This window comes from Girardinichthys multiradiatus, chromosome 17 (assembly GCF_021462225.1).
Source record: "Girardinichthys multiradiatus isolate DD_20200921_A chromosome 17, DD_fGirMul_XY1, whole genome shotgun sequence".
Lineage (NCBI taxonomy): Eukaryota > Metazoa > Chordata > Actinopteri > Cyprinodontiformes > Goodeidae > Girardinichthys > Girardinichthys multiradiatus.
This window is the reverse complement of record NC_061809.1, coordinates 30,270,866-30,297,156: the sequence shown is the minus strand read 5'-3', so window position 1 is coordinate 30,297,156 and position 26,291 is coordinate 30,270,866. Positions and strand designations below refer to the sequence as shown.

Sequence of the window (26,291 nt, the reverse complement as noted above, 5' to 3'; positions counted from 1 at the left end):
ATCACTCTGGTCTAGGAACACCTAGGTACCCTTCAGGAGGATGGATGGATGGATGGACCACAGCTGTGTTTCTGATTTGTTAACATTCAGTAACCAGGTCCACTGGAATCTTGCAGCTGCAGCTCTTCTTCAGGACATCGACAACTTGCGCTGCTTCAACAAACTTTGGTTCTCACAGATTCCGAGTTGTGTAGGTATAGGAGGGCGGAGAACATCTGCACCTGTTGCTCCTCCCCTGCTCTCAGCACCTCCTCCATAGCCATGACTCTCCTCTCGGCCGTCAGTCTCTCTGTATCCGCAGATGAGGCAGCATGTCGTCCATCAGCTCAGTGATCCACCAGGCCACCAGCTGCCTGTGTGACAGCAGGGGGTCCATGCATCTGCAGCAGCTGCAGCAACATCTGCAGGATCGCTGCCGACTCTCAGATGGAGACTTCATCTACATCATCCAGGGCTGTCCGCAGCGCTTTCTGCTGGTCCCCGAGGGGAAGTCCTACACGGTGGTGGGCCGTACCTCCCTGCGGCTCTGCAGGACTTACAGCCGGGGAGATCGGTGCGAAGGAAGCTGTCAGCAGCTGCACCTCTGCAAGTTCTACGTCTTTGGGAACTGCAGGTTCGGAAAGGGCAGGTGAGCCGCGCACACAGGAACTAAAAACTTTAACGAAACTGAGAAACGTAAAACTCCTAATTGATTGATGAATCAGATTAAATTCCGAGGAAAGATTAGAAGGGCGTTCCGGGACTATTTCCCCTCCGCCGCGGACTGATACAGTGAGTCAGTGCGTCTGTGAGGAGGTAAAGTGGAAGTTAAGGAACTGAGTTAAGAGCTGAGAAGTTGAGCTTCGCTCCAACACATTAAAAATTACACCAAGTTTCTGTTAATTGGTTCCGATGATTTCAAAGGTTTCAACCAATAAAAACAGGGATTCTGTCCTGAGTTCCCAGCAGGAGACCAGCTCCATAAACCTGACCGAAGATCTCTACACGCTTTATAAAACAGAACAATTTTAAAGCTCTGACATCACTCTGACGTCACGAAAGAAAGAGCATTCAGCTGAGTTTGAGTTTCAGGAGAAACGAAACTAGAAAGCAAGCATCCTGTTTGGACTGAGACCAAACAAACCCACAAAATCCGGTTTAAATAAAATAAATGAATTTGAATTAAAGAAACGCAGCTCACATCGGGTTCTAACAGAACCTTTCGACTTCTTATATTCACATCTTTAAAATGTGAATCTTCTCTCTGGGTTTAACCTCATGTTGTTATTTATAGCATCGGGACGGAAGTGTACCCTGAATATCTGCGTAAGCAAAAATAAAAGCAGAGAAGTTAAACTCCATAAATGTCTCCATCTGGCGGTAAAACAGCGGAACTTAATTTCTAAGTCTTCAATCCTCTCCATTTTTTTATTTACTTAACTAATCAGTTTGTTAAAAATAAATAAATTAACTTATTACTTAATAATACATTTTATTTATTCATTTATTCATAAAATGGTTTATTTATTTGTTTGTTTGTTCGATTAGTGACTTGTATACATGTGTTTTATTCAAATCCAGGGTATATTTTTATCTTCACCATGATCGGATCATCCAGGAATAATTATAACTAAAAGGTTCAACTGAGATCTGGTGACTGTGATGATTGATGTTTCCTGCCAGATTGCTTCAGTTAAATAAAACTGGATGTTTTGTGGCTTCTAGTTCATTAATGTTGTCTTTCTTCTCCACAGGAAGCTATGTAAACTATCCCACGATGTCCACTCAGCTCATAATTTTGCATTACTGAGAGAGTGCACACTGCACGAGCTGAAGGACAATGAGCTGTTCCTGCTGCTGCTGCAGAACGACCCGCAGCTGCTGCCTGAGGTAACCTCCACACCTACGTCACCTGCCAGCTCAGGTGGCTCACACACCTCCTGTCGCTGAGATTCAGAAAACCTCAGATCATCTCAGGGCACCCTACATACATGTTTGGGTATGTCTTTGGTCCTGTTCTGATCCGGTTTACAGAACTGACCTGGCTGTAAACTGCTTTACATGGAGACCTGTGATGGGGACCTGATGTTAGAACCAGTGCAGGATCTGAGAAGATTCCAGTGATCATAGACAGATGTCACCAACGGAGGATAGTTTGACTGTGTGTCCAGCTTTACCAAAGGTCCACCATCCCAAGTAGACCTCTGGTCCATCCTTTACAACCAGGACAGTTTGGTGTGCTGTTGCATCCAGGAGAAGGAAGATGATGTAGAAAGAACATCAACGAGACATGGCATTAGCAGCGAGGAAGTAAAACAGAAATGTGTTTGTGTGGTTCTTCAGATGGAAATGATCAGACAGATCAAAATGCTCCAGCTCCTCATCACGTGACGTGTTTCCGCTCCTAGAGGAGCTCCAGACAGGGCTCCTCTTGAATCTTACTCCTGGTGTATGAGCCTCTCCTTGCAGTAATTGTTCCACTCAAGCTTCAGTAGAAGACAACTGGAGGTCTTCTCCTATTTCTTGAAGATGTTTCGCCTCTCATCCAAAAGGCTTCTTCAGTTCTGAACGTGGTTGGAAGTAACGAGCTTATAAGTTGTAGCAGAACAATCACACTATTAGGGCTGTTAAAGACACTAATGTTGAGGTCACATGTCCCAAGGTGTGAATCACTGAGAAACCGCCTGGGAAGATAAGCCAGGCCTGCAGTGTTAGAAAGATAAAACCAAAAGCCACCTCCCCTGTTAGTGTTGGTTTCAGGTCTGAACAAGCTTTTTAGATAAGAGGAGAAACGAGACATCCAGTTACCTTCTACCAGAGCACTTGTCCGGATAATTGAGGATCTACACCATCACTTGATTTATTTACTCACATTTCCCGTTTTATTTTAAAAATCTCCGACCTGGGCTGGCTGTCTTTCTGTTTCCATCATTGTTCACCTCAGTTTATCTCTGAGGACTTCCCAGAGAGCTAGTCTGTTCAGGTCAGAGTTCAAACTGTTGAAATGTGGCCAAAAAATGAAGATTCTTCTGACCAAAATCAGACAATTTCCAACACGTTTGGAGACGTTCAGGAATCAAACTCCTGATCTGGCAACTGGCTGCCAGTTTTCATTTTCTGATGTTTCAAAGAGTTTTTATGTTTGTGTTTTGGCTGACTGGAACCAGTTGCACCAGTTTAACTCCTGCTGTGCCTGGATGGGATGGAGGAAGACATGATGAAGATCTGACTGATCTGAGAAAACAGGAAAGAAATTGTTCAAGTTTACAGCTGAAAGCAAAACAGAGAGAATGCAAGATAAGAAGAAATGTTTCAAAAATCGCATCAAATAATAAAGAAATAAACTAAGTTTGTATCACCCAATGCATCCTCTGGAGGTAAAGTAAAACTTGTCATTGTCACATTCTATATTAAAATCATTATTGCCTGGTTTCCTTATTGGATTTATGCAGCTGAACTGAACTGAGTGATGTTGGCAGCAGTGGTAGGGGTTCGTCATGTAACTGATGAGTTGTCTGTTCGAACCCCTGTCTCAGTTGTTGTGTCCTTGGGCAAGACCCTTCACCCACTTTGCCTGATGATGGTGGTCAGAGGACACAGTGGCGCTGATTGTATGGCAGCCTCACTTCTGTCTACAATGTGGATGAATGTGTGAATGACTGAATGCAGTGTAAAGCTCTTTGGGGTCTCTGGGAACTTAGTAAGGCGCTATACAACTGCAGGCCATTTACCATTTATCAGAGAGAACTGATGGAAGATTCCTGCTGGGTGTTCCTCAGGTGTGTTTCCACTACAACAAAGGCTCAGCTCCTCATGGCTGCTGCAGCTTCCAGGATTCCTGCACCAAAGTTCACCTGTGTCAGCACTTCGTTCAGGGAGACTGCATGTTCGGACACAAGTGCAAGCGACAGCACGCTATCGACCGGCACGGTCAGAGGATCCTGGAGGAGAGAGGGGTGAGCAGGGACATCATCAAAGACCTGTCGATTATCTACAGGAACATCCAATACCTCAGAGCCGCTGCTGCATCACCTGGAACTGCATCACCTGCTGCAGACAGTGAGCTGAAAAATATACTCTCACACATGCAAACTCAATCTGATTCAACATTAGTCAGACCTTCGAATTTTTATCAGGAGACAAACATTCTGCAGCGTTACCGAAACAGAGACGAACAGAGAAACGAACATAGAAATGACAAAAATGCAACATAACGTAAACCAGACAGAACATCAGAGAGCTGCTGCACAGATATGACGAAATGTTAATAACTGGGTAAATAAATAAAGTGCCTACAAAAAATTGTCAATCAGGCATTTTCTACTGCTTATCCCATTGTGGGGAAGCTGTCTATGGGCAAGAGGCAGGGTACACCCTGGACAAACAAGAGACCAATTAACCTAACAGGCATGTCTTTGGACTGTGAGAACCCACGCATGCACGGGGAGAACATGCAAACTCCATGCAGAAAGACCCCCGGCCCGGCGTCGAACCCAGGACCTTCTTGCTGCAAGGCAACAGGACTACCAACTGCGCCACTGTGCACCTCACAAACACGTCGTACTAGAAAATATTATTTGTGCATATGATCAAGTAGGTCTATTTCAAGAAGGTTGACAGTATATACTATAAATACAGGCCTGTTGTTCTGTATAGAAAATAATCTAAAAATTGTAAATCACCAAAGAACATATAAGAAAAAAAAAGTATTCTCTCATAAAATGGGATAAAAATTTAAATTAAAATCAACATTACCATAGTCTCTTCTGATAGCTATGAGAAAATAGTTGTATAAAAAAATAGCTACCTGTCCTGGAATAAATATGATGATTTATTTCCTCTCTGGTTGTTTTTGACGGTTCCTGTCAGGTGAGAAGATGTTCTTTGTGTTTTTGTCTCTCAGACACAGATGCTGCTTGGTTCTGTAAAGCAGCTCAGACAGACGAGACTGAGGAAATCTGTCTGTACTTCATCAGGAACAGCTGCAGGTTCCAACGTGAGTTTACTTCTAACATCTCATTCACCAAACCGAAGCATGCATGTTGTTGGTGTAGCTGCACAGCTCGTCCTGTAGGGGGCGGCCGAGTATACGTTTAGAAGTTCTGCAGGTTTTATGTCGAGTTTTTTGTGTAGAAAACTGCCGCCGGGTTCACTTCCACCTTCCTTATAAGTGGGAGGTCTATGACGGCACCAACTGGTCAGATCTGGAGAACATGGAGGAGATTGAACAGGATTACTGCAACCCTGCAAGTACCTGCAGGTGAGGCATGACAGCTCACCTGAGGTCAGTTTGGGGTTCATGAGGTCATTTTCTGAAAATCTCTTCTCTTGTTCTTCAGCTCAGATTATCAGCAGGTGGACTTTGTGACAATGACATTGGAGTCAATGCCCGTCCGCCGCCTCTCCACGGTCTCCTCAGTGATGAAGCCGCCTCACTACAGTCTTACGACTCAGTGGTTGTGGTACTACAAGGGGGACCAGGGGGACTGGGTGAAGTATGGACAGCTGGTGAGTTAATCTAAAGGTTCTGGGAGGATCTCAAAATACTCTCAGATTGTAATATCATGTTAATGTTCCGTCAGGAAGAGAAGCAGCTATCAACGTCAGTGACATCCCAGACTTTAGAGGAAGCCTTTCTGTCTGGAAAAAAGGCTGAAGTTGAAGTGATAAAGGGCCGGAGGGTTTATGTTGTTTCCTTCAAAGGTACCATTATCAGTCCACTCCTATCACACCTGGATCAGCCTCTTTAGGTAGTCTGGATCATTGAGTCTGGACCAGTTATCCCAGTTTTACTCAAAATAAAGGAAACATGTAAAGACTGATGATTCTAAGGTCCGTCCAAATGTTCAGAGGAGGTTTAACATAATCAAGTGTTTTCATTTTCATGACATGTCCTGACATTCAGAACATATTCTTTATTTTTTATTTTTGTGGCACTAGTGATCTTTATTTTATGAGTTGACCGACAGAAAATGGGCTGAAGAGAATCAGGGGAAGACAAAGTGGCAAAGATCAACGAGCCGAGACTCGAACACTTGACGGCGTATCGAGGACTGTAGCCTCTGTTTATGTGTTGCACACTTTAGCATTGTGCTACCACCACGCCCCTCAGCACGTTGTTTAATATGTAGTTTCTATTAAATCTGAGGAGGCCTTGTTGTTGAAGTATTAGAGGTCCAGACGACCCCAACAGAAATATAAAAGGCATCTTTAAGGTTTAAAGCCAAGAGTTCAGGTCTTCTTGCATGTAATGACTTGGAGAGAGCAAACAAGGGTGTACCAGGGGTAACTCAGAAGCATAAGATTTTAGGGCCCTCTTCTCAGGACCATTTGGTCACGGAACAACAGCAGTGAGTGCTTGGTTTGTCCTACTAGTAATAATTCAGACTCATTTTCAATGAGATGTAGACTCACTTTGTGTTCCGACCCTCACCTATCCTTGGGATCTTTGACTAAAGACAAATAATATTTTAAATACCGGCCGCATGAAAAGAGCTCCCTCTGCAGGTAGGCTGTCCGGTGTCCTCAGGAACACAGTAAGGAACTCAAAGGAGAGTCGCTGCTGCTCCACATCGAAATGAGCATCTCAAGGTGGTTTAGGCATCTGGTGAAGATGCCTTCTGGATTTGCTTCTAGGGAGGTGTTTGGGTTATGTCCCACTGGCAAAAGCCAGACACAGGATTTACTGGAGAGGTTATATTTTATGGCTGATTTAGGAACACAACAGTTGGGAATTTGAAGATGGATGGATGGATGGATGGATAGATGGATTGATAGATGGATTGATGGATTCAGGACATTTTTTTCATTTTTGCAGTTGAATTCAAATAAGAAACTGTTTTATAAATAAAAGTATCATCAGCATATAAACATATTTTGTCTTAATCCTTTAGATGGGTTACAATAAAAAGGACCCTAACACAAGTCCTTGAAGAACACTAGTGTTTGTTATTAGAGAGGTGCTGATGGTTTCTGTCCTCCACTCTGCAGACATGTACCAGAGGAATCCCAAACAAAAAACAAAACGGAGAGTCTGCCGCCGTCCCCGCTTCGTCTCCAAGGCTGAGGTGGACAAACTGGTGGCTAATCCGCGGAAGTGTTCCGGATAATTGCCTTTCCTGTGGTTTCTGGTTTCAGGTTGTCTGTAACCATGGATCAGATGGACAGAGTCTGCAGCTCCATATGACAATCAAACATATTTGACACCACCAAACAGGAAGCTTACCTCCTGTTCATAATCAGGTGGATTCCGTTTTTGTTGTTTTTAGTTGCAGAAAAGCTCTTGGCATTTAGATTTAGCCTCACCAGTTATCTTCAATTAGAGCAAAAGCTTATTGAAATCTTTTTCTTGCATGTTGAGCTGTCTCTTCTCCTCAGCAGCAACTGGCATCTCAGCTTAGTGTTTGAATCATCTGGTTTGTGCCGGTGGTTGTAGAACACAGGCTGAGCTGGTCTCCATCATTTAAAGGACTCAGATAACTAATGATTCATCAGAAAGCATGAAGAGAGACGGGCTCATATCTGGAACTAGGCATGTTGTGTAGAAAGCACTGACGAGTTGCTGAAGCAGGAAACATTTAGTTTGCTCAGAAAATGGATTAAAAAGAAAAGTTCTTCCAGACTGAACCTAAAGACTGGTGTTAATAATAAATATTTTTGCATGATGTTTCATTACCTCAAGTGGCATTACTTACAGCTGATATTGCACTGGATGGACTAGATGCTGCTGTCTGCTATTTTTTAGCATTATTTTGTATTTTTTCATGAAAAATAGATTTTTCTTGCTGTTTGCACTTTCAGAAGCTTTTATGTTATTCTGTTATGTCAGAGCCGGTTTCTGTAACATGTTTGATATGAACATGGATGGCTCATCCTCATGTATCAAACATCCAATGATTTGTTGTAAATTTCTCACCTTATTATTGAGTAAAACCTTTGGTTTTCTATCGTGTTTTGACTGATTTTTTTCAGGCAGAGTGAGTTTAACTGCTCAGACTCCTCCAGTTTAATGAAATGTTTCCATCCATGATGGTGGTTCTGTCGGGTTTTATTTGGAAATCCAGAATTTTAGCTGGATCTCATCACATCTGAGAGAGACGCCCCCTACTGGTCAATTCTCACTCAGCCACGGCCAGGTCCACGTCTCCACCTCATTATTAAAGTGGGCAGTGGTCCAGGTGTCCTTTCTAAAGGATGGATAAAATTGTGGAAGTTAACCGTTTTCACTGCGGAAAAGAAAGTACATCTGTCCATTTTAAGGTTTTAATTAGTTCTTTTTTACCACCCTCAAGTGTTGAAAAAAGCACAGAACATATTCCACTCATTTAGTTTTATTTTAACTCAATCTTTGCTTAGTATATACTGAGTGCACCCCAAAAACCCTTGATACACATAAAGTGCATAGAACACTAGGACTTAAAGGGGTGTATTTTCTTTTCTAATGATGTAAAGATTACCAGAGAACCGTGTGGTGGAACATTTCCTCCTGTTAGGGTTTTGTGAACCAGTTCTAATGTGGTGGACGTAACCTGATCCAAGGAAACGACTGCCTGCTCTTCAGCAAATCTGACAGTGATAATCTTCTGCTAGATTGTATGTGTAAGGGTTTGCCATAGTTGTGCATGTAATTCCCCACCTTCCCTTTGATACACAGGGACCAGGAGGGTGTTATTCACACACAGCTCACATCTTCTGATTTTAATCTGTTTCAGATTCCAGGTTTCAACAGGATGTCTGATTGGAGGAAGTGAAGAACTGGACAGTTCTGGTGTTAGACTGGGATAAGAGTAACCATATGAAGAGGTATTGCTGCACTGCTGCCATCCACCATGAATGTCTGGCTGGTCCCAGCAGAGGTGTTTTTACAGGTTCTCCCTGTTCATGCATAGACTCTCTCTGGATACTCCAACTTCCTCCCACAATCTAAAAACTGTATGTTGGTTAACTGGCCCGTCTAGGTGTGTCCTGGGTGAACCGGGCCTCCTGGATTATAAAGCTGTGATGTTCTGATGTTCAGTAAAGGTCACAGACTGAGGAAGAACTAATCTGATCATCAAACTCAGAGCAGAGAAAAGCTGTGTTCTGATTGGCTGACAGTAGACAGGCGTGACCAGTAACCTGTCAGGATCAACTGAGCAGGGGAAGAAGGAGCCAGAGGAGGCGCTGAGAAAGAGGAACATGGTGTTAGCAGACCCTTAAGATCTGATGACCTCATGAAGCACCAGTGATGATCTTATCCTGATTACAAACATCTGATCTGAATGGAAATGTGGCACCTGTGTTGTAGTGTTCAACGTGTTCCAGTAGATGGCGCTGCAGCTGCACGCAGGTTCCGACTACACAAACTTCAATACGTTTAAATTCATTTTCTTTTTCGGTTTCAACATGGAAACTGTTTTGATCTTTAACAGTGTGTGAAATAAAAATGTAATCAAAAGGTTTTAAACTGATTAAATGTTTTCTTGGATCTGCGTGCTGTCACCTCTGTTCTCTCTTTAGTGTCTGTCAGAAGACACAATTTGGACATTTTCCTGGGATCCTATTGGTTCCCCTGCTCAGCTTTTACAAGCTCTAAAAATATCCGGAGGCGTCAAGAGGACGGAGGAGCTCCAGGAGCGGGTCCTGCTCCTGTCTGGGGGGTTAGGATTGGACCCGCCCCCTGCCCAGAGGCGGACCAATCAGCTGCAGCCTCGGTCTCTCTGTGGGATTGGAGGGTCCCTCTCCTCCCCGCAGATGGATTTGGTGATGGTGGGGGGTCATTCCTGGCAGTCCAGCAGAGTGACGCTGAGCTCTTTAAACCTCCAGGTCCCCTGGGCCCCAGCCTCAGTCAGTCCGGGCCACAGCCCCGCAGTCGGCGCGTCTTTCTCTGGATCAACCCGAACTTTTCTGGGATCCTCCCCGCGGACTTTACTTTCAGTTTGTGGACTGTCTGATCCTGGCTCTGCCCCTATCGCTCCTCTTATTCTCCTCCTCTTCTCTTCGGTTCCTCCGATATAAAGGAGCGCAGCATGATGAAGAACAGCAGCTTCCTGGAGCCGCAGCAGCTCTTCTTCCACAGCCCCGCAGATCCCGCAGAGGAAGAGGAGGAGGAGGAGGAGGAGATGCCGGCCACCGAGAAAGACCTGGCCGAGGACGCGCCCTGGAAGAAGATCCAGCAGAACACCTTTACCAGGTGGTGCAACGAGCACCTGAAGGTGCTCAACAAGCGGATCGCGGATCTACAGAAGGACCTGAGCGACGGTCTGAAGCTGATTGGGCTGCTGGAGGTGCTGAGCCAGAAGAAGATGTACAGGAAGTACCACCTGAGACCCAACTTTCGCCAGATGAAGCTGGAGAACGTCTCTGTCGCGCTGGAGTTCCTGGAGAGGGAGCACATCAAGCTGGTCTCTATCGGTAAGAGGTTCTGCCCATGGCTGGGGGCTCCATGTGGTTCTGACAGATAGGACAGGTGTGAGGGAACTTGACTGATGGTTCCACAAGTTGTCTACAAAGAGTGAAGTCACTTTATTTAAGGTTGAAACTGATGAAGAAGTTTTAAATGGTAGAATAAAAGGTACTAAAGCTGTTTCAGAAGTTCCCTCATAGATGTAAGGATGCAGATAGAAGCCCATCTTAACTCAGAGTTCATCTGGATCCAAAATATTGAGCAAGACATTCTAGAAAAGCAAAATGTTTCTCAGTCCTTACAGTTCCTGGGGTCTTCAGACCAGTTAGAGGAGCAACATACATGGACCTGAGTACGTCGGAGGTGGCAACAAGGAGGTTTTAGATCCTCTGAGATATTTCAGACAACTTCCAGAAGCTTCTGGATTGTTTTAAAATGCTCTGAAGCTTTTAGATGGATTGTTCAGACCATCAGAAGAAATATAGAAACATGACGTCGTTTGCGGAGATTTTTGTGGATGTCCCTCAGACTTGTAGATCCTTGTTTGAACAAAGAAACTTCTACTGATGTTAGAGCTATTCAAACGGAATTATGGATGAAATGCAGAACCTTTTAAAGATCTTTGGGTTCTTAAATGGCAGGTTGAGGTTTTTTGGATATCAGTGAAGGTTTTTAAAAGAGTCAACTTGGATGTTCTGCAGATGAATGCTTTGAGGTTTTAATTCCTCAGAGAACTTCAAGTTCAAGTTTTTATCAGAAAAACAAAAAGATCAGGAAGGAGTTTTCATTAGATGTTCCATCTCTGAGAAGTTAAACAGATTTTAGGACAATTCAGGAGACCTGGAAGATGTCCTTATCGCTCTAGATGGTCATGTTCTTTATAGACGATTGCAGGTAGAGGTCAGCAGCTCTAGAGAAGATGCTTTTCAAGGGTTAGAGATGTTTCCAGAGAAAAAGAAGTTCTGGAGATGATGTGCTCTGTCAGCTCTAAAAGCAAGATGCCAGTTAGACTCTAGCGTTCTTGGAGACGTTCTCCATGAGTGTGTGACGTTTTAAAGAAGCGTTGCAGTTTCAGCTGAGCGTTGTGTTGGTTTCCTGCCTGCAGCATCACCTGTAGATGGTCTTCCTCTCTTCACACCGGACTGAAGCATGAAACTCCATACAAACATCCCAGGTGATGTTTCCAGGTGCAGAGGATGGACCAGTAGCTGCTGGTTGGAACGTTTCATTCATTAAAGCTTCAGTGAGTAAAGGCTGAGCTGCTGGGAGTCTCCTGCAGGTCTGAGGGGTGCAGGGGGGTATGAGGTGATTGATGGCAGGACAGCTGAGCTCCTCCATATCTCCACAGACAGCTGCTGAAAATAGACTCAGAGAGGAAACCAGTGAGAGCTGAATGCAGCAGGGCTGGTCCCAGCTGCTGATGGGCCCCAGGGACAACGATCTGCTGTAGGCCCCAATGTACCCCTCAGACCCCCCTCCCCGAGGAAAAATTATTGAAAAATACAATTGTGATAAAGTGATAAGAATTTCCTCCGGAATCAGAACAAATCCTGATCCAAACAACTCAGCTGTTTCAGTCTCTGTGATTAAAGCAAGAAAACACCGTGTTGTTACTGAATGGTTTATTTCTAAAACAACTTCAAGGCTTCTGGATAGTTTCTGGATTCAAATCAATATTTTATTTACATCCTAAAACAGTTGGAGGGTTCAGGCTCTGGGATGCTTTTTTTGGGATTGAATCTGGTTAATCTTTAGTTTCCAGATAGTTTTGGGAGTTTCAACATCGTTTCTTGTAGGTTTATGTTCTTTCAAGTTTGCTTCTAGACTTTCTTTGGAATCCTTGAAAACTTTTTTTGGGTTTGTATACCTTGATATCTGGATTTTTTCTGGCAATAGCAGCATCATTGCTAGCTTTGTATGTTCGAGGGTTTTCCACATTATTCAATAGTTTTGACGTGTTTTTGCATCTCCCTCTCAGGAGTATTTCAGAATTTGCTGTTTGATTCTTCAGTTTGAGTTAGTGTTGCTGTTATTTGCTTTAGATTTTATCTTTTCAATCTGCTTTATTCTGCTCTTTACGTCTAAATTGTTTGTGGATTTCTTGTTATTAGTTTCAGAAAATCTTAAAGATCAAGATCCCTTCAATTTAAATGTAATTTTTTCCACCAGTAGCTTCTGGATTACCTCTGCAATTTCAACGTTCAAGATGAACTTTAATTTAGATCTTTTTCCTATTAATGTTCTGTTAGCTTTTCTCTTTTCTTTATTCCTTTGTTTTTATTAGTTTTTATCTCCTGATTGTTGATTTCTTTCAGAACTTTTCAGGATTTATGGTTCCTTCGGGTTTTCTTCAGGACTTTTAGGATTTATCTTATTTCAGGATCTCTTGATTTCTTATTGTCTTTCCCTGACTTTGTTTGAAAATAATTCATTCAGGATTGTTTAAGGTCCTTTCTGTTAGGTTTTTTATTTTTTCTGGAGTCAGATATTTTCCTTGTCATCAGCTTGTGGACAGTGTGTGGACTCTTTCAGGACTGCAGTAGCTTATTTCTTTTGTTTTATTCTCAGTGTCTCTGAAAGCTGAGCTCTTCTGCTTTAGCAGTTCTTGTTTTTTGATCTGGATCTTTGAAACGTCTGCTTCATTCTGGATCAGCTCAGTTATCCAGAGCCTTATCAGAGTTCCCTGTGTGAAGGTCCAGTCTTTTATTTTCTAATTCTGTCTGTACGTGCTTGTCTGTCAGTGTAATGGTTGCCATGTGTTGCAGCACTCAGCTCTCAGGAATGTCCATCTGAAGCCAGGACCCCCCTAACACACACACACACACACACACACACACACACACACACACACACACACACACACACACACACACACACACACACATACACACACACACACACACACACACACACACATACACACATACACACACACACACACACATACACACATACACACACACACACACACACACACACACACACACACACACACACACACACACACACACACACACACACACACACACACACACACAGCTTATTTTGGAGCTGTGACTCACTGGGACTTCCTCTGAAATTTCAGGTTGGATCTATTGAGAACTGACCAGGAACTGAGAACTGGTCTGGTCAGTGAGCTGGTTTAAATTTCATCAGTGGTTCTGTTTGGAGTCGATGTGTTTTACTCTCCAACAGTCAAGGGATGAGAGGCAGGGTCCACCCTGGACAGGTCTCTAACCCAGGATCTTCCAGCAAGAAGGTCTTGGGTTGGAAAAAAAAAACAATGGAATCCAGGACCAATACCATGTTGGATCTTTGAGGATTTCACTGATTAAAAACAGTCTTCTTTATCAATCAGGATTATTCAGCTCCACAGAACGGGACCTTGCCACGATCCAGTTTGTCCACCTTCCACCAAACGCTAATTGGATTAAGATGCTAGCCTTGGCACTGTCTGCTTTTCCTGAAGTAAAGTTGGAGTGCTCAGTGAGGAGATCCTGAAAAATTAGTCCATCACCAGCAGACCCAGTTTGGGTTGATTTCCCTTGACAGCTCGTTAAGCTCAGACTCATCTGCAGAAGCAGGTTGGTGCAGGTTTTGGTTTTAGAAATTTTTATTTGGGCTCGTTGTCCTCAGTCAGCGTCAGATTGAAAGTCAGGGTAAAGTTCAACGTTTTGCTAGTTCATCTGAATTAATTTAAATCCATGTTTAACTTAAAAAGACACATTTTTGTCCTCTCATGGAGCTCTTTAGATGTTTTCTGTGGTGCAGTTGGTAGCACTGCTGCCTTGCAGCAAGAAGGTCCTGGGTTTGATTCCCAGCCCGGGGTCTTTCTGCAGTTTGCATGTTCTCCCCGTATGTCAGTTGGTTCTCTCCGGGTACTCCTGCTTCCTCCTGTGGTGGACTAGAGACCTGTCCACCCTGCCTCTCAGGCAAAGACTGCTGGAGATAGATTGATTAATGTTTTTGTTTATTCCTATATCTATAATTTCTGTTCATGTTATTTCATCTTATGTCAATTTTTCTATTTATTTTGTCTGCCTTTAAATGAATATTTTATTTTCTTTTATTTGATTTACAGTGTTAGAAAAACTGCATTATTCAGCATTTAAAACAACTTTTTCTTTTTAAATATTTACTTTCTTACATTGGAGGTAAGGTTATATTGTATTTTCCAATTTGCCATGATTATATAAGCTGTAATTCAGTGTTCCAGATAAAGCCTATTTTGCTGCAGCACCACTGAGTGGAGAAACTTTAGTTTATTAAGTAAAGCAGCAGCTGAAGCTCATCCCGCTGCTTGGAAAAACCTTTCACCTGTTGCTGCTCCTGTTTGGTGTCCAACATATTTTGAACGTAATGTGAGTTCATTACCAGCAGTTGTCTTCAGCCTGGAGTGCTGAGTCAGAAATGGGTCGCTGCATCTGTCGCTGCCATCAGCTGCTGAACAGATGCAGCAGGAAGAAAGTACCATAAATTATTGAAGGTTCACCTCAGAACCGGTCCTGTTGCTGCAAACCCTTGCTGCTGTTCTGGTCTGGACTAAACAATCCAAGCAGTGTGTCCAGCAACCTGCTGACCCCTGGGCTCATTTATCTTATTTTGGTACATTTTCTGGACTTCCCACCTAAAAGTCATATGAAAACTAAAATAAGGAGGAAAACACAATAAATCTGCTGAGATGTTCTTTGAACCTGTTACGGCTGCTGGTTCTAACTGTTGACCCGACTGATTCTCTCAGCTCGCATTGTCATGGTGTCAGTGAGGCAAAGGAGGCAGTGGCAGGGACCAGATACGGGACCAGAGACGGGACCAGAGACGGGACCAGAGACTGGACCAGAGACTGGACCAGAGACGGGACCAGAGACGGGACCAGAGACGGGAGCAGAGACGGGACCAGAGACGGGAGCAGAGACGGGAGCAGAGACTGGACCGGAGACTGGATTAGAGACTGGACCAGAGACGGGACCAGGGATGGGAGCAAAGACAGGAGGAGGGGACTGGGTCAAGTTGAACAACTGCAGACCACAAAACATCAGAAAGAAGAGCCCAACATGAGAGACAGGAAGCTGCAGCAGAGAGACAGCTGTTTATTTCAGATAGGTGACTGTAACCATGGCAACCTAAAGACACATACCACTATCTATCTTTGAGGTTTTTCCACAGGGTCTGTCTCTAAGATTCAGTGGGTTAAGGTTGGAAATGGTTCTGTTAGCAGCTTTCTGCAGCCTGGTCCTGCTCAGCTGGTCTGATGGTGATCCTCCAGCAGGAGATCTGCTGACTGTCACACTGAGACTCAGGAAACAAAGAGTCCATTGACACTTTGGCCCACTCCGTCTCTGAGACACGCACGTGATCCTGTGGGTGTGTCAGCTGTGGTCACAGTTGTTGCTGCAGCAGCAGATGGAACGAGGGTTTCAGATCTCAGAGATAACCAGCTCTGATTGGTTCACTTATTGATCTCTGATTGGTTGGTTTGTTCTGAGCAGAGGTTGTTTGTGGGTCTAGAAGCAGGATCTGGATAAATGAAATCAACAGACTGAGAGGACTGGATCAGCAGCAAATATCCAGTGTTGACTGAAAGAACTTCATCTGGGAATGTTGTTGTTGGAGAGATTCCTTCATGTTGATATAAAGTCTGACGCCCAGACCAGTTCAGATCCATTCAGACCAGTTTATATCCATTCATATACATCAGACGTTGATCTACAATGATGGTTCCTCAGAAAAGACCTCCATCCTGGTCCCCGTCCTGATCCCTCATGTTCCTTCTAGGTTCATTACCAAATGATGCCGATCTGTCAGCCCTTACAAACAGAATCTAAAGAGTCACTGCAGCCTTTACTGAACTGCTCCGCCGGGTTGACCTTCAACTTTCTAAAACCAAAACAGTACTGAGATCATTTTATTTGGACCAACTGATCTTTTTCTAGAAGTGTTTTTAAATTTTGTGAGTGTCTATAACCTACATCTCTTGAGCCGGATCTCAGCTAAATTTCATTATGTTGACATAATGACAATAAAGAATCTTGAATCCTTAATCTTACCCTGGTTCCTACACCCTTCATCTTCATCTTGTAACCCAGCGGTAATAAGAACCTTCGGTGCATAGATGACGATTCTTTAAATTTATCTGTTGAGGATTTTGACACAACCTGATTACTTTCATGTTTTATAACTTTTCTATTCTTTCTTTTCTTGTTTCAGTCTTAGGTGTTTCTGGGGCTGTTTCCGTTCTTAGAGACAGTTGATAAATGATGTTCTCCTTCAGGTGTGAGCAGAGAAAACGTCAGGAACCAGAAACTAAAACAACAACCAGAACCAAAGTTCTAAACCTACAGACTCACTGAAACCAAAGAGAAAATGATCCAAAAGAACACAAACTTCAGTAAAACCAAGATGTATCACTAAATTTTAACACCTTGGTTCCTTTTTATCTTCACCTCCATCTGTCTTGCTCCTTCCCTTCAAAACAGCCATACACGCCCACAGTCACATGACCCGATGTGCACATGTTTGCACTGAGGGAAGAACCACAGAAGCAGCTCAGAAAGGATTCAAACCAGCAACCTTCTGGCTGTATAAGACGCAGGCCATGCCTGTGTCTCAGATCTCCAGCTTTTTTTGGTTAGCAGAGGTTCCATCATGCTTCACAGGCAGAAGGAGGAGGAGGTTGGAGATGAAGTTCAATCATGTGGATGGTCATGAAGAACCAGTTTCTAACTTAATGAAGAACTGTAGTTTCAGTTTGAGTTAAGCTCCACAGATGAAGAAATCTGTGGCTTTAAGCAGAAAAATCATTGGATTTTTCTCTGGTTTCCTTCCAGTCGGTGCTGCAGAACCTTTCCTAACTGACAGAGGTTTATTTTCGAGAAACTCTTTTAGAAATGTTTCATTATCCCAGATTATGGAGTCGGGGAACATTGACTGTTTGTTGGTGGAGCTGTGTTCACCAACCTCCAGCCTATCTGTAGTTTGACCTCTGACCTCCAGCCCTGCAGATAACACGGATGTTGTCATCAGCTCATGAATCCGAGCCTGGCACTGACAGGAACCGTCTGGTCTGCATCAGACCTCCTCCACCCTCAGAGCTGCTTCATCACAGCAGGATGACGTTCCTGCAGCATCTCTGTGATTCTCTATGTTTGATTCATAGCAGCAGCTTTTCTATCAGTGTTGAAGGATCTGAGCTTCGACCTCCAGCCTCACGAGTTTGTAGGAGGACCCTGGTAGATCTTCTAGTCTGGATGAAGGTACAGTTCCTCTCCCGAGGAACCAGCTCCCAGTTTCTGTAAGTGCTGCAGAAATTCTGTGTGCTGTAAAATGTTCCTGTTCGATTAATCTCGTAGTTTGGCAGGAATCTGAAGGTTCTGTTTTTGTCAGGCTGTTATAAGAGAAGTTCCAGGTTTCAGTCATCATCTGGGTCATTTTAATCTTGACTTCATCTCTTCAGAATGAACCTGATTTGTTTCCCCACCAATCACACTAATAGATTTTAGTCCTTTAGTCTGTCAGGTTTTCAGGTTTTGAACAGTTTGATGGATTCCTCTGGCTCAGAAAGAGTCAAGACTTTATCCAAGTCCGGTTCTGTTCAACCTAAAACATTCAGATTTCAGTTGGGTATTTTCCACCTTTCCTTAGTTCAGTTTTTGATGCTTTGCCTGTGAAAACCTGTTGATTGGTCCCCGGGTCAAAACCTGAAGCACAGATGTCTACAGAAACTGAAACTTCAGATTCAAACATAGAAGCTTCCACTGACGGCATCTCAGAAACATTCCTGTTTTATGTGAGAACCTCTCTAGCAGCGTTCATTAATCTTCTTAATTCTTTCTCTCCGTCGTCATCCCATCCGTCCCATAAAGCCTTTCTGTGTCCCGTTACCCCCACCCCTCCAAGCCTGTTCGGTTCGAGGTGAGGGTGTTTTCCTGTCTTACAGTCAGGACTTCATTGTTCTTCTGTAGCTCGGCGACCTTTAGCTTGTTTGTTTGGTAACCGTTGGCAACCAGCTAGCGTGCTGTTAACGAACGGGCTGAGTTGTGTTCAAACAAATGAGTGGTTGTGCAGCTCAGGAAGAGTCCGGCAGATCAACGGGAGTCCATCCCTGATTTTCCTGTTTCCTCCTGACACAAAGACAAAGTTTTTTTTACCCACACAAGACAAGAATTTAGAGAAGTTCTGACCCTAAAGCAAGTCTGAAAGTCTTCAGCAGGAAACCATGTGGCAATGCTTTCTGAGATAATCTGATCCCAGAATGTGTTTTTCCAGCAATGAAAATAAAGGCAGTAGCTCCTGTTTCCTGCTGAAAGATTACAGTGATGCTCCGAAAACAACATTTCCTCTCAGAGCTGATCACCACAGTCTCTGGAGCGTCCTGAAAGTGTGATGGAAAACATGATTTCATAGCTGGGATCACATAAAATCCTGTTTTGATCCTATAGAGCAACACTTCCTGTCAGATAATGCTGAGTCTTTGTAGAACCAACGTGCAGGTGAACGCTTGGGAGCAGCATGGTGAGTTAAAGAGCTTTTCTTTATTAATAATAATAAGAAACAGGAACAAAGTTACAGGGGAAACCAGACGATGCAAACGGACATGGACCAGGTAGCAAACAGTTGGAGCCGGTGACAAACAATGAAAACCAGAGAGAATAAATACAGAGGGAAGTGGAGAAATGGACCAATGAACTCAGGAGGTATTCAAGGAGGGAATGGGACACAGCTGGTGAAAGAGGGAATGGTGGAGAACTGAGGGAGAATGACTAATTAACACAGATGAGCATGGAGAACAACAAAACTAGTCTAACAGACCTAATCTAATAAGCCTGAGTAAACTGAACATAAAGCAAGTGAATAACATGGAAGTGCAAAGAAGGTAAACAGAATTGAAACCTGAAAACCTGACACAAGCAGATTCTGACATTAATACCCCAGCCTCCGCCGGCAACAAAAGAGCAGGTGGTCTGGGGGCCGGCGACGAAGGAGCTGGAAGACTAGAGACTGCTTGTGGTGGTGGTGGTGTATAGGGAATCCATGGAGAGGGCGCATGGAGGTCGGCGGCAGGGTCTGAGAAGGCACCTTTGATGTTGGCGAAGCGTAGAGGACCCACGAGGATCCCTGTCTGGAGGACTGCTGCGAAGCATAGGGGACTTAAACCCATGGAGGAGCTCATAGGGCACTTAAACCCTTGGAGGGGCTCTGGAGACTTCGGGATACTGGTGCAGGATCCACTGGAGCCCTCGACGGAGCCCTGAAGATCTGCGGTGGAGTCCTGAAAACGGAGGCAGTTTGTCCTTAAACTCTTCACGGAACTCAGGAACAGCAGTGATGATGTCTGGTCAGCCGAGGATGATGGTGATGGTAGACCTACAGAGGCAGGAGCTGAAGTTGAGGCAACCGGCGGACCCTCAGTGGAAGCAGTATGTGGGGAGCTCAGACCCGAGCTAAGTCTTCTCGCCAGCTGGACCTTCTGGAACGGGAACAAAAGTGTTGGGCAACCCTGCTAGGACTGATGTGGAAACAACCAGCTGACTTTGACAACTGCGGAAGAGGCATGAGGCATAACGAGTGGCGGTGGAAATGATTTGATCTGAGACTAAAATGGAGATAACTGTTGGCGAACGTCCTCTAACGCCTCTCAGAAGGTCTGCTCATCCTCCTCCAACAGGTCCTCCAACAGTGGAATTTGAGGAACAGATTTGAATAAAAAATGGTGGATTCGTTTATTATTTTGCATTAAAAAGACAAAACACTTTCATCATAACTGTATATTAAGATTTTATATGAATAATGCTGGGACCTTTTACAGTGTTTATGTTCCGAGGCACAATTGAAAGCAAACACTAACTCCCAGGGAATGCTATGTAGCAACATAAGCATTCTGTTAAATATTTTCTCAGTGTCTGGAATGATTTTTTTGTGTTTTACTGTGTAAATCCCACTTTGTAGCTGTAAAACACTAGATTGTAATCCCAACTGCAACTCCCATTCCTATGTCGTCTGCCACCAATCCAATTAAATGTGCCTATGTGGGTGAAATTCCTGTAAAAGTTGTTGCAGTTTCTCATTTCCATGGAATGTGGAGGGGTATATATATATATATATATATATATATATATATATATATATATATATATATATATATATACAGTACAGACCAAAAGTTTGGACACAACTTCCCATTCAAAGAGTTTTCTTTATTTTCATGACTATGAATATTGTAGCTTCACACTGAAGGCATCAAAACCAAGAGGTAGTCACCTGAAATGGTTTTCCAACAGTCTTGAAGGAGTTCCCAGAGATGCTTAGCACTTGTTGGCCCTTTTACCTTCACTCTGCGGTCCAGCTCACCCCAAACCATCTCGATTGGGTTCAGGTCTGGTGACTGTGGAGGCCAGGTCATCTGGCGCAGCACCCCATCACTCTCCTTCTTGGTCAAATAGCCCTTACACAGCCTGGAGGTGTGTTTGGGGTCATTGTCCTGTTGAAAAATAAATGATGGTCCAACTAAACGCAAACCGGATGGAATAGCATGCCGCAGCAAGATGCTGTGGTAGCCATGCTGGTTCAGTATGTCTTCAATTTTGAATAAATCCCCACAAGTGTCACCAGCAAAGCACCCCCACACCATCACACCTCCTCCTCCATGCTTCACGGTGGGAACCAGGCATGTAGAGTCCATCCGTTCACCTCTTCTGCACCGCACAAAGACACGGTGGTTGGAACCAAAGATCTCAAACTTGGACTCATCAGACCAAAGCACAGATTTCTGCTGGTCTAATGTCCATTCCTTGTGTTCTTTAGCCCAAACAAGTATCTTCTGCTTGTTGCCTGTCCTCAGCAGTGGTTTCCTAGCAGCTATTTTACCATGAAGGTCTGATTCACACAGTCTCCTCTTAACAGTTGTTCTAGAGATGTGTCTGCAGCTAGAACTCTGTGTAGCATTGACCTGTTCTCTAATCTGTGCTGCTGTTAACCTGCGATTTCTGAGGCTGGTGACTCGGATGAACTTATCGTCTGCAGCAGAGGTGACTCTTGGTCTTCCTTTCCTGGGGCAGTCCTCATGTGAGCCAGTTTCTTTGTAGCGCTTGATGGTTTTTGCGACTGCACTTGGTGACACTTTCAAAGTTTTCCCAATTGTTCGGACTGACTGACCATCATTTCCTAAAGTAATGATGGCCACTCGTTTTTCTTTACTTAGCTGCTTTTTTCTTGCCATAATACAAATTCTAACAGTCTATTCAGTAGGACTATCAGCTGTGTACTGTATCCACCTCCTGCACAACACAACTGATGGTCCCAACCCCATTTATAAGGCTTGAAATCCCACTTATTAAACCTGACAGGGCACACCTGTGAAGTGAAAACCATTTCAGGTGACTACCTCTTGAAGCTCATCAACAGAATACCAAGAGTGTGTGGAGCAGTAATCAAAGCAAAAGGTGGCTACTTTGAAGAACCTAGAATATAAGACATATTTTCAGTTGTTTCACACTTTTTGGTTCAGTATATAATTCCACATGTGTTCATTCATAGTTTTGATGCCTTCAGTGTGAAGCTACAATATTCATAGTCATGAAAATAAAGAAAACTCTTTGAATGAGAAGGTGTGTCCAAACTTGTGGTCTGTACTGTATATGTATCCCATTTAGGTTCCTGTCTGCCAGACTGGAAACCCAGAAGTTATTTATATATTCTCATTTTGAACGTGACTAAAACAAAGGAGATGATTGTAGATTTTAAGAGAAACTGGAAAAAGTCAAACACTATTTCTTTCATGGTGTATATATACAGGTCCTTCTCAAAATATTAGCATATTGTGATAAAGTTCATTATTTTCCATAATGTCATGATGAAAATTTAACATTCATATATTTTAGATTCATTGCACACTAACTGAAATATTTCAGGTCTTTTATTGTCTTAATACGGATGATTTTGGCATACAGCTCATGAAAACCCAAAATTCCTATCTCACAAAATTAACATATTTCATCCGACCAATAAAAGAAAAGTGTTTTTAATACAAAAAACGTCAACCTTCAAATAATCATGTACAGTTATGCACTCAATACTTGGTCGGGAATCCTTTGGCAGAAATGACTGCTTCAATGCGGCGTGGCATGGAGGCAATCAGCCTGTGGCACTGCTGAGGTCTTATGGAGGCCCAGGATGCTTCGATAGCGGCCTTTAGCTCATCCAGAGTGTTGGGTCTTGAGTCTCTCAACGTTCTCTTCACAATATCCCACAGATTCTCTATGGGGTTCAGGTCAGGAGAGTTGGCAGGCCAATTGAGCACAGTGATACCATGGTCAGTAAACCATTTACCAGTGGTTTTGCCACTGTGAGCAGGTGCCAGGTCGTGCTGAAAAATGAAATCTTCATCTCCATAAAGCTTTTCAGCAGATGGAAGCATGAAGTTCTCCAAAATCTCCTGATAGCTAGCTGCATTGACCCTGCCCTTGATAAAACACAGTGGACCAACACCAGCAGCTGACACGGCACCCCAGACCATCACTGACTGTGGGTACTTGACACTGGACTTCTGGCATTTTGGCATTTCCTTCTCCCCAGTCTTCCTCCAGACTCTGGCACCTTGATTTCCGAATGACATGCAGAATTTGCTTTCATCCGAAAAAAGTACTTTGGACCACTGAGCAACAGTCCAGTGCTGCTTCTCTGTAGCCCAGGTCAGGCGCTTCTGCTGCTGTTTCTGGGTCAAAAGTGGCTTGACCTGGGGAATGCGGCACCTGTAGCCCATTTCCTGCACACGCCTGTGCACGGTGGCTCTGGATGTTTCTACTCCAGACTCAGTCCACTGCTTCCGCAGGTCCCCCAAGGTCTGGAATCGGCCCTTCTCCACAATCTTCCTCAGGGTCCGGTCACCTCTTCTCGTTGTGCAGCGTTTTCTGCCACACTTTTTCCTTCCCACAGACTTCCCACTGAGGTGCCTTGATACAGCACTCTGGGAACAGCCTATTTGTTCAGAAATGTCTTTCTGTGTCTTACCCTCTTGCTTGAGGGTGTCAATAGTGGCCTTCTGGACAGCAGTCAGGTCGGCAGTCTTACCCATGATTGGGGTTTTGAGTGATGAACCAGGCTGGGAGTTTTAAAGGCCTCAGGAATCTTTTGCAGGTGTTTAGAGTTAACTCGTTGATTCAGATGATTAGGTTCATAGCTCGTTTAGAGACCCTTTTAATGATATGCTAATTTTGTGAGATAGGAATTTTGGGTTTTCATGAGCTGTATGCCAAAATCATCCGTATTAAGACAATAAAATACCTGAAATATTTCAGTTAGTGTGCAATGAATCTAAAATATGTGAATGTTAAATTTTCATCATGACATTATGGAAAATAATGAACTTTATCATAATATGCTAATATTTTGAGAAGGACCTGTAAATACCTCGGTGTTCACCTGGACAACAGACTGGAGTGGAGATGCAACTGTGAAGCCGTCTACAAGAAGGGACAGAGCAGACTGTACTTCTTAAGGAAGCTTAGGTCCTTTGGTGTTTGCAGCAAGATGCTGCATATCTTCTATAAGTCTGTTGTGGAAAGTGTGATCTCTTCTGCCATCATCTGCTGGGGAAGCAGCATCAGAACCAGGGACTTAAAAAAGCTCAACAAGCTGATAAAGAAGGCTGGCTCTGTTCTGGGGACTCCTCTGGAACCTCTGGAGATCATTGTGGAAAGACGGATTCTTCATAAAATGAAGAACATTATGGAGAACCCTGAGCATCCTCTTCATGAGACTGTCCTACAACAACAGAGTGTCTTCAGTCAGAGGCTTCTTCAGATCTGCTGTAAGACGGAGCGCTACAGGAGATCCTTCCTGCCCACAGCCATCAGCATCTACAACGGGTCTTTGAAGAAACCTTCATAATATGAGCTATAACAATATTTAATTTCCCTTTGGGATTAATAAAGTATTTTTGAATTTAATTGAATATATGTGTATATATATATATACACATATATATATTTATATGTATATAAGTAGTAGAGTGTAACCGCTGTGAATGAATCGTTTGTAAAACTTTCATTGGTGTAACTTATGCATGTGTTTTCTGATTAGACCACACCTTCCTTTCTCTGCTGCCACAAAATCATTGAAAATACATACTTTCACAGAATTTGGAGTGGTTTTAGATATGTTCCAGAGAGTTTCCACTTGTAAACAACCTAATGGTGGTGTTTTATTGTTGTATACATCAGGTTGTAATTATAACCAGAGTTAATTTTCCTAAGTCCTCTGCCATAGACAGCAGTAAACGATGAAGCCTGTGTCTGTAAAATAAATATACATTCTGTTGCAGCTATTTGCTTCTATTGAGTAAGGTGTGATTTTACATATGTTATGTAATGTGATCGTTTCATTTCCCTCAAGCAAAAGTGGCTGAGACATGCCTTGGGGATCACAGCAACTAATTTAAAATCAGTTATTGTTTTTAAGAGTTCACAGTGACTTTACTTGTTTTAGGCTGTAACCGAATTTTGCAGAGTTTTCCTTTGAGTTTAAAGCCGACAGAAGCTCACGCTGTGAATGTTCGGTGACATTGCTGCAGGGAAACAAAACGATGGTTTTCTGTCAGCTGCCGATGTCCTCCCTCCAGTGTGTGTGTGTGTGTGTGTGTGTGTGTGTGTGTGTGTGTGTGTGTGTGTTTCCTATTTAAAATTACCTCATTCCTTGGCTCAGGCATGACATCATCCTGCTGCAGATCTGCTCACTGCTGCTGATGGATAAAACATTTCTGCACAATGACAAAAAAAATAAAAATGTTCTGATGTCTGGAAAATAAAATTTTATTGTAGCTCAGCTCATCAGAAGCAGAAACTAGGTCACTGATGTTACAGGAAAGATCTCTCCACACAGATGTTTCCCTGAAAACAATCAGGAACTGTTCCAACACTTATGAACTTTTTCACGTTCTTCCTCATCCAGCTTCACTCTGCTGTCCATGACTGGATAAAAACTCCCTCAACACTGAAAACTGGCAGCAGATTCTGTACATCCAGCAGGAGAAGCTAAAACAAGCTGGACTGACTCCTCGGCACAAAGTCCATCTTGTTCCCAGTGCAGCTTGGACTTCTCCAGGTCTGCTCCTGGTATTTGGCAGGAGATGGATAGATGAATTAGACCTTCATCTGCAGTAGCGAGGACTTTGCTGTGGTCTGTGGTGGTGAAGAAGCTGAAAGTCGAATCTTGATCTATTGATCCATCTGCATTTCATCCCTCACCTATGGTCCTGATATGGATCATGACTGAAAGAACCAGATCCTGGTTGCAAGCCTAAAAGAGCTTCCTCTGTATGGTGGCTGGGTTCTGCCTTAGAGATCAGGAGAGGAGCTTCATCAATCAAGAGGAGGTTAGAATAGAGCTGCAGGTTCTCCTCGTCAAAAGGAGTCAGCTGAGGAGTTTCATCTGATGGAGATGATCCTAGACAGTCTGGGAGGAGCTATAGACTCTAGATAGAAGGATGCCCCTGCTGGACCTGTTGCCTCATAACTGGATGGATGGATGGATGGATCAAACTTTTCATTTTCCTGTAGTTTAACATGTTTGATGATGGGTATTTATGTTCAGAGTTCTTTAACTTGGTCCATTATCCACAGTCCATGCTCTAGAACTATAAGAACCCGCTGTGCCGTCTAACAGTACCAACACCGAAAGTCTGAAACAGGTCCAAGTTATGTAAACTGAAAATTTTAGGAGGAACTATCTCAGGGGCAGAACGTTGACCCAACAGGAAATAAATATGTTCTGTGCATCATTCAGACCATAAAATGCTCTTTAGTCACTGACTGAGGGTCTTATAATCTGCTTTATCTGCAAAAATGGATTTCTAAGGTCTTTCCACTAGAAAACTGTTTTGGTATGAGTTTTAGATTTTATGTCTAAAATAACAAAATATTGGATGAAAGGTTTT

General features: G+C 43.4%; 2 protein-coding genes across 12 annotated transcripts in view; both read left to right on the top strand.

The window, feature by feature from the left end:
- The first annotated feature begins 166 nt into the window (after positions 1-166).
- Positions 167-7,923, top strand: LOC124882877 (protein mono-ADP-ribosyltransferase PARP12-like). Its single transcript, XM_047389506.1, has 8 exons — positions 167-628; positions 1,734-1,869; positions 3,759-4,038; positions 4,883-4,975; positions 5,113-5,239; positions 5,319-5,487; positions 5,562-5,682; positions 6,970-7,923. The coding sequence occupies exons 1-8, from the start codon at positions 312-314 to the stop codon at positions 7,086-7,088; spliced, it is 1,362 nt and encodes a 453-aa protein (XP_047245462.1). The 5' UTR covers positions 167-311; the 3' UTR covers positions 7,089-7,923.
- Positions 7,924-8,073: 150 nt separating this feature from the next.
- LOC124882873 (filamin-C-like) overlaps positions 8,074-26,291 on the top strand; it is a 69,983-nt gene continuing 51,765 nt past the window's right edge. For 10 of the 11 annotated variants that reach the window (XM_047389499.1, XM_047389501.1, XM_047389497.1 and 7 more), the window contains exon 1: positions 8,074-10,371. In XM_047389499.1, coding sequence (XP_047245455.1) covers positions 9,987-10,371 — 385 coding nt within the window. In that variant the 5' untranslated portion in view covers positions 8,074-9,986. Of the gene's footprint in view, positions 10,372-17,078; positions 17,655-26,291 lie in introns of those variants that run through there. The other variant, XM_047389500.1, reaches the window with a different exon arrangement.

Bases quoted from the DNA above. Each gene is read 5' to 3' on its own strand.
- LOC124882877 (XM_047389506.1), top strand. From the start codon at position 312: ATGTCGTCCATCAGCTCAGTGATCCACCAGGCCACCAGCTGCCTGTGT. The intron at 1,870-3,758 runs GTAACCTCCACA...GGTGTTCCTCAG, and splicing joins ACCCGCAGCTGCTGCCTGAG to GTGTGTTTCCACTACAACAA. The intron at 5,488-5,561 runs GTGAGTTAATCT...ATGTTCCGTCAG, and splicing joins GGGTGAAGTATGGACAGCTG to GAAGAGAAGCAGCTATCAAC.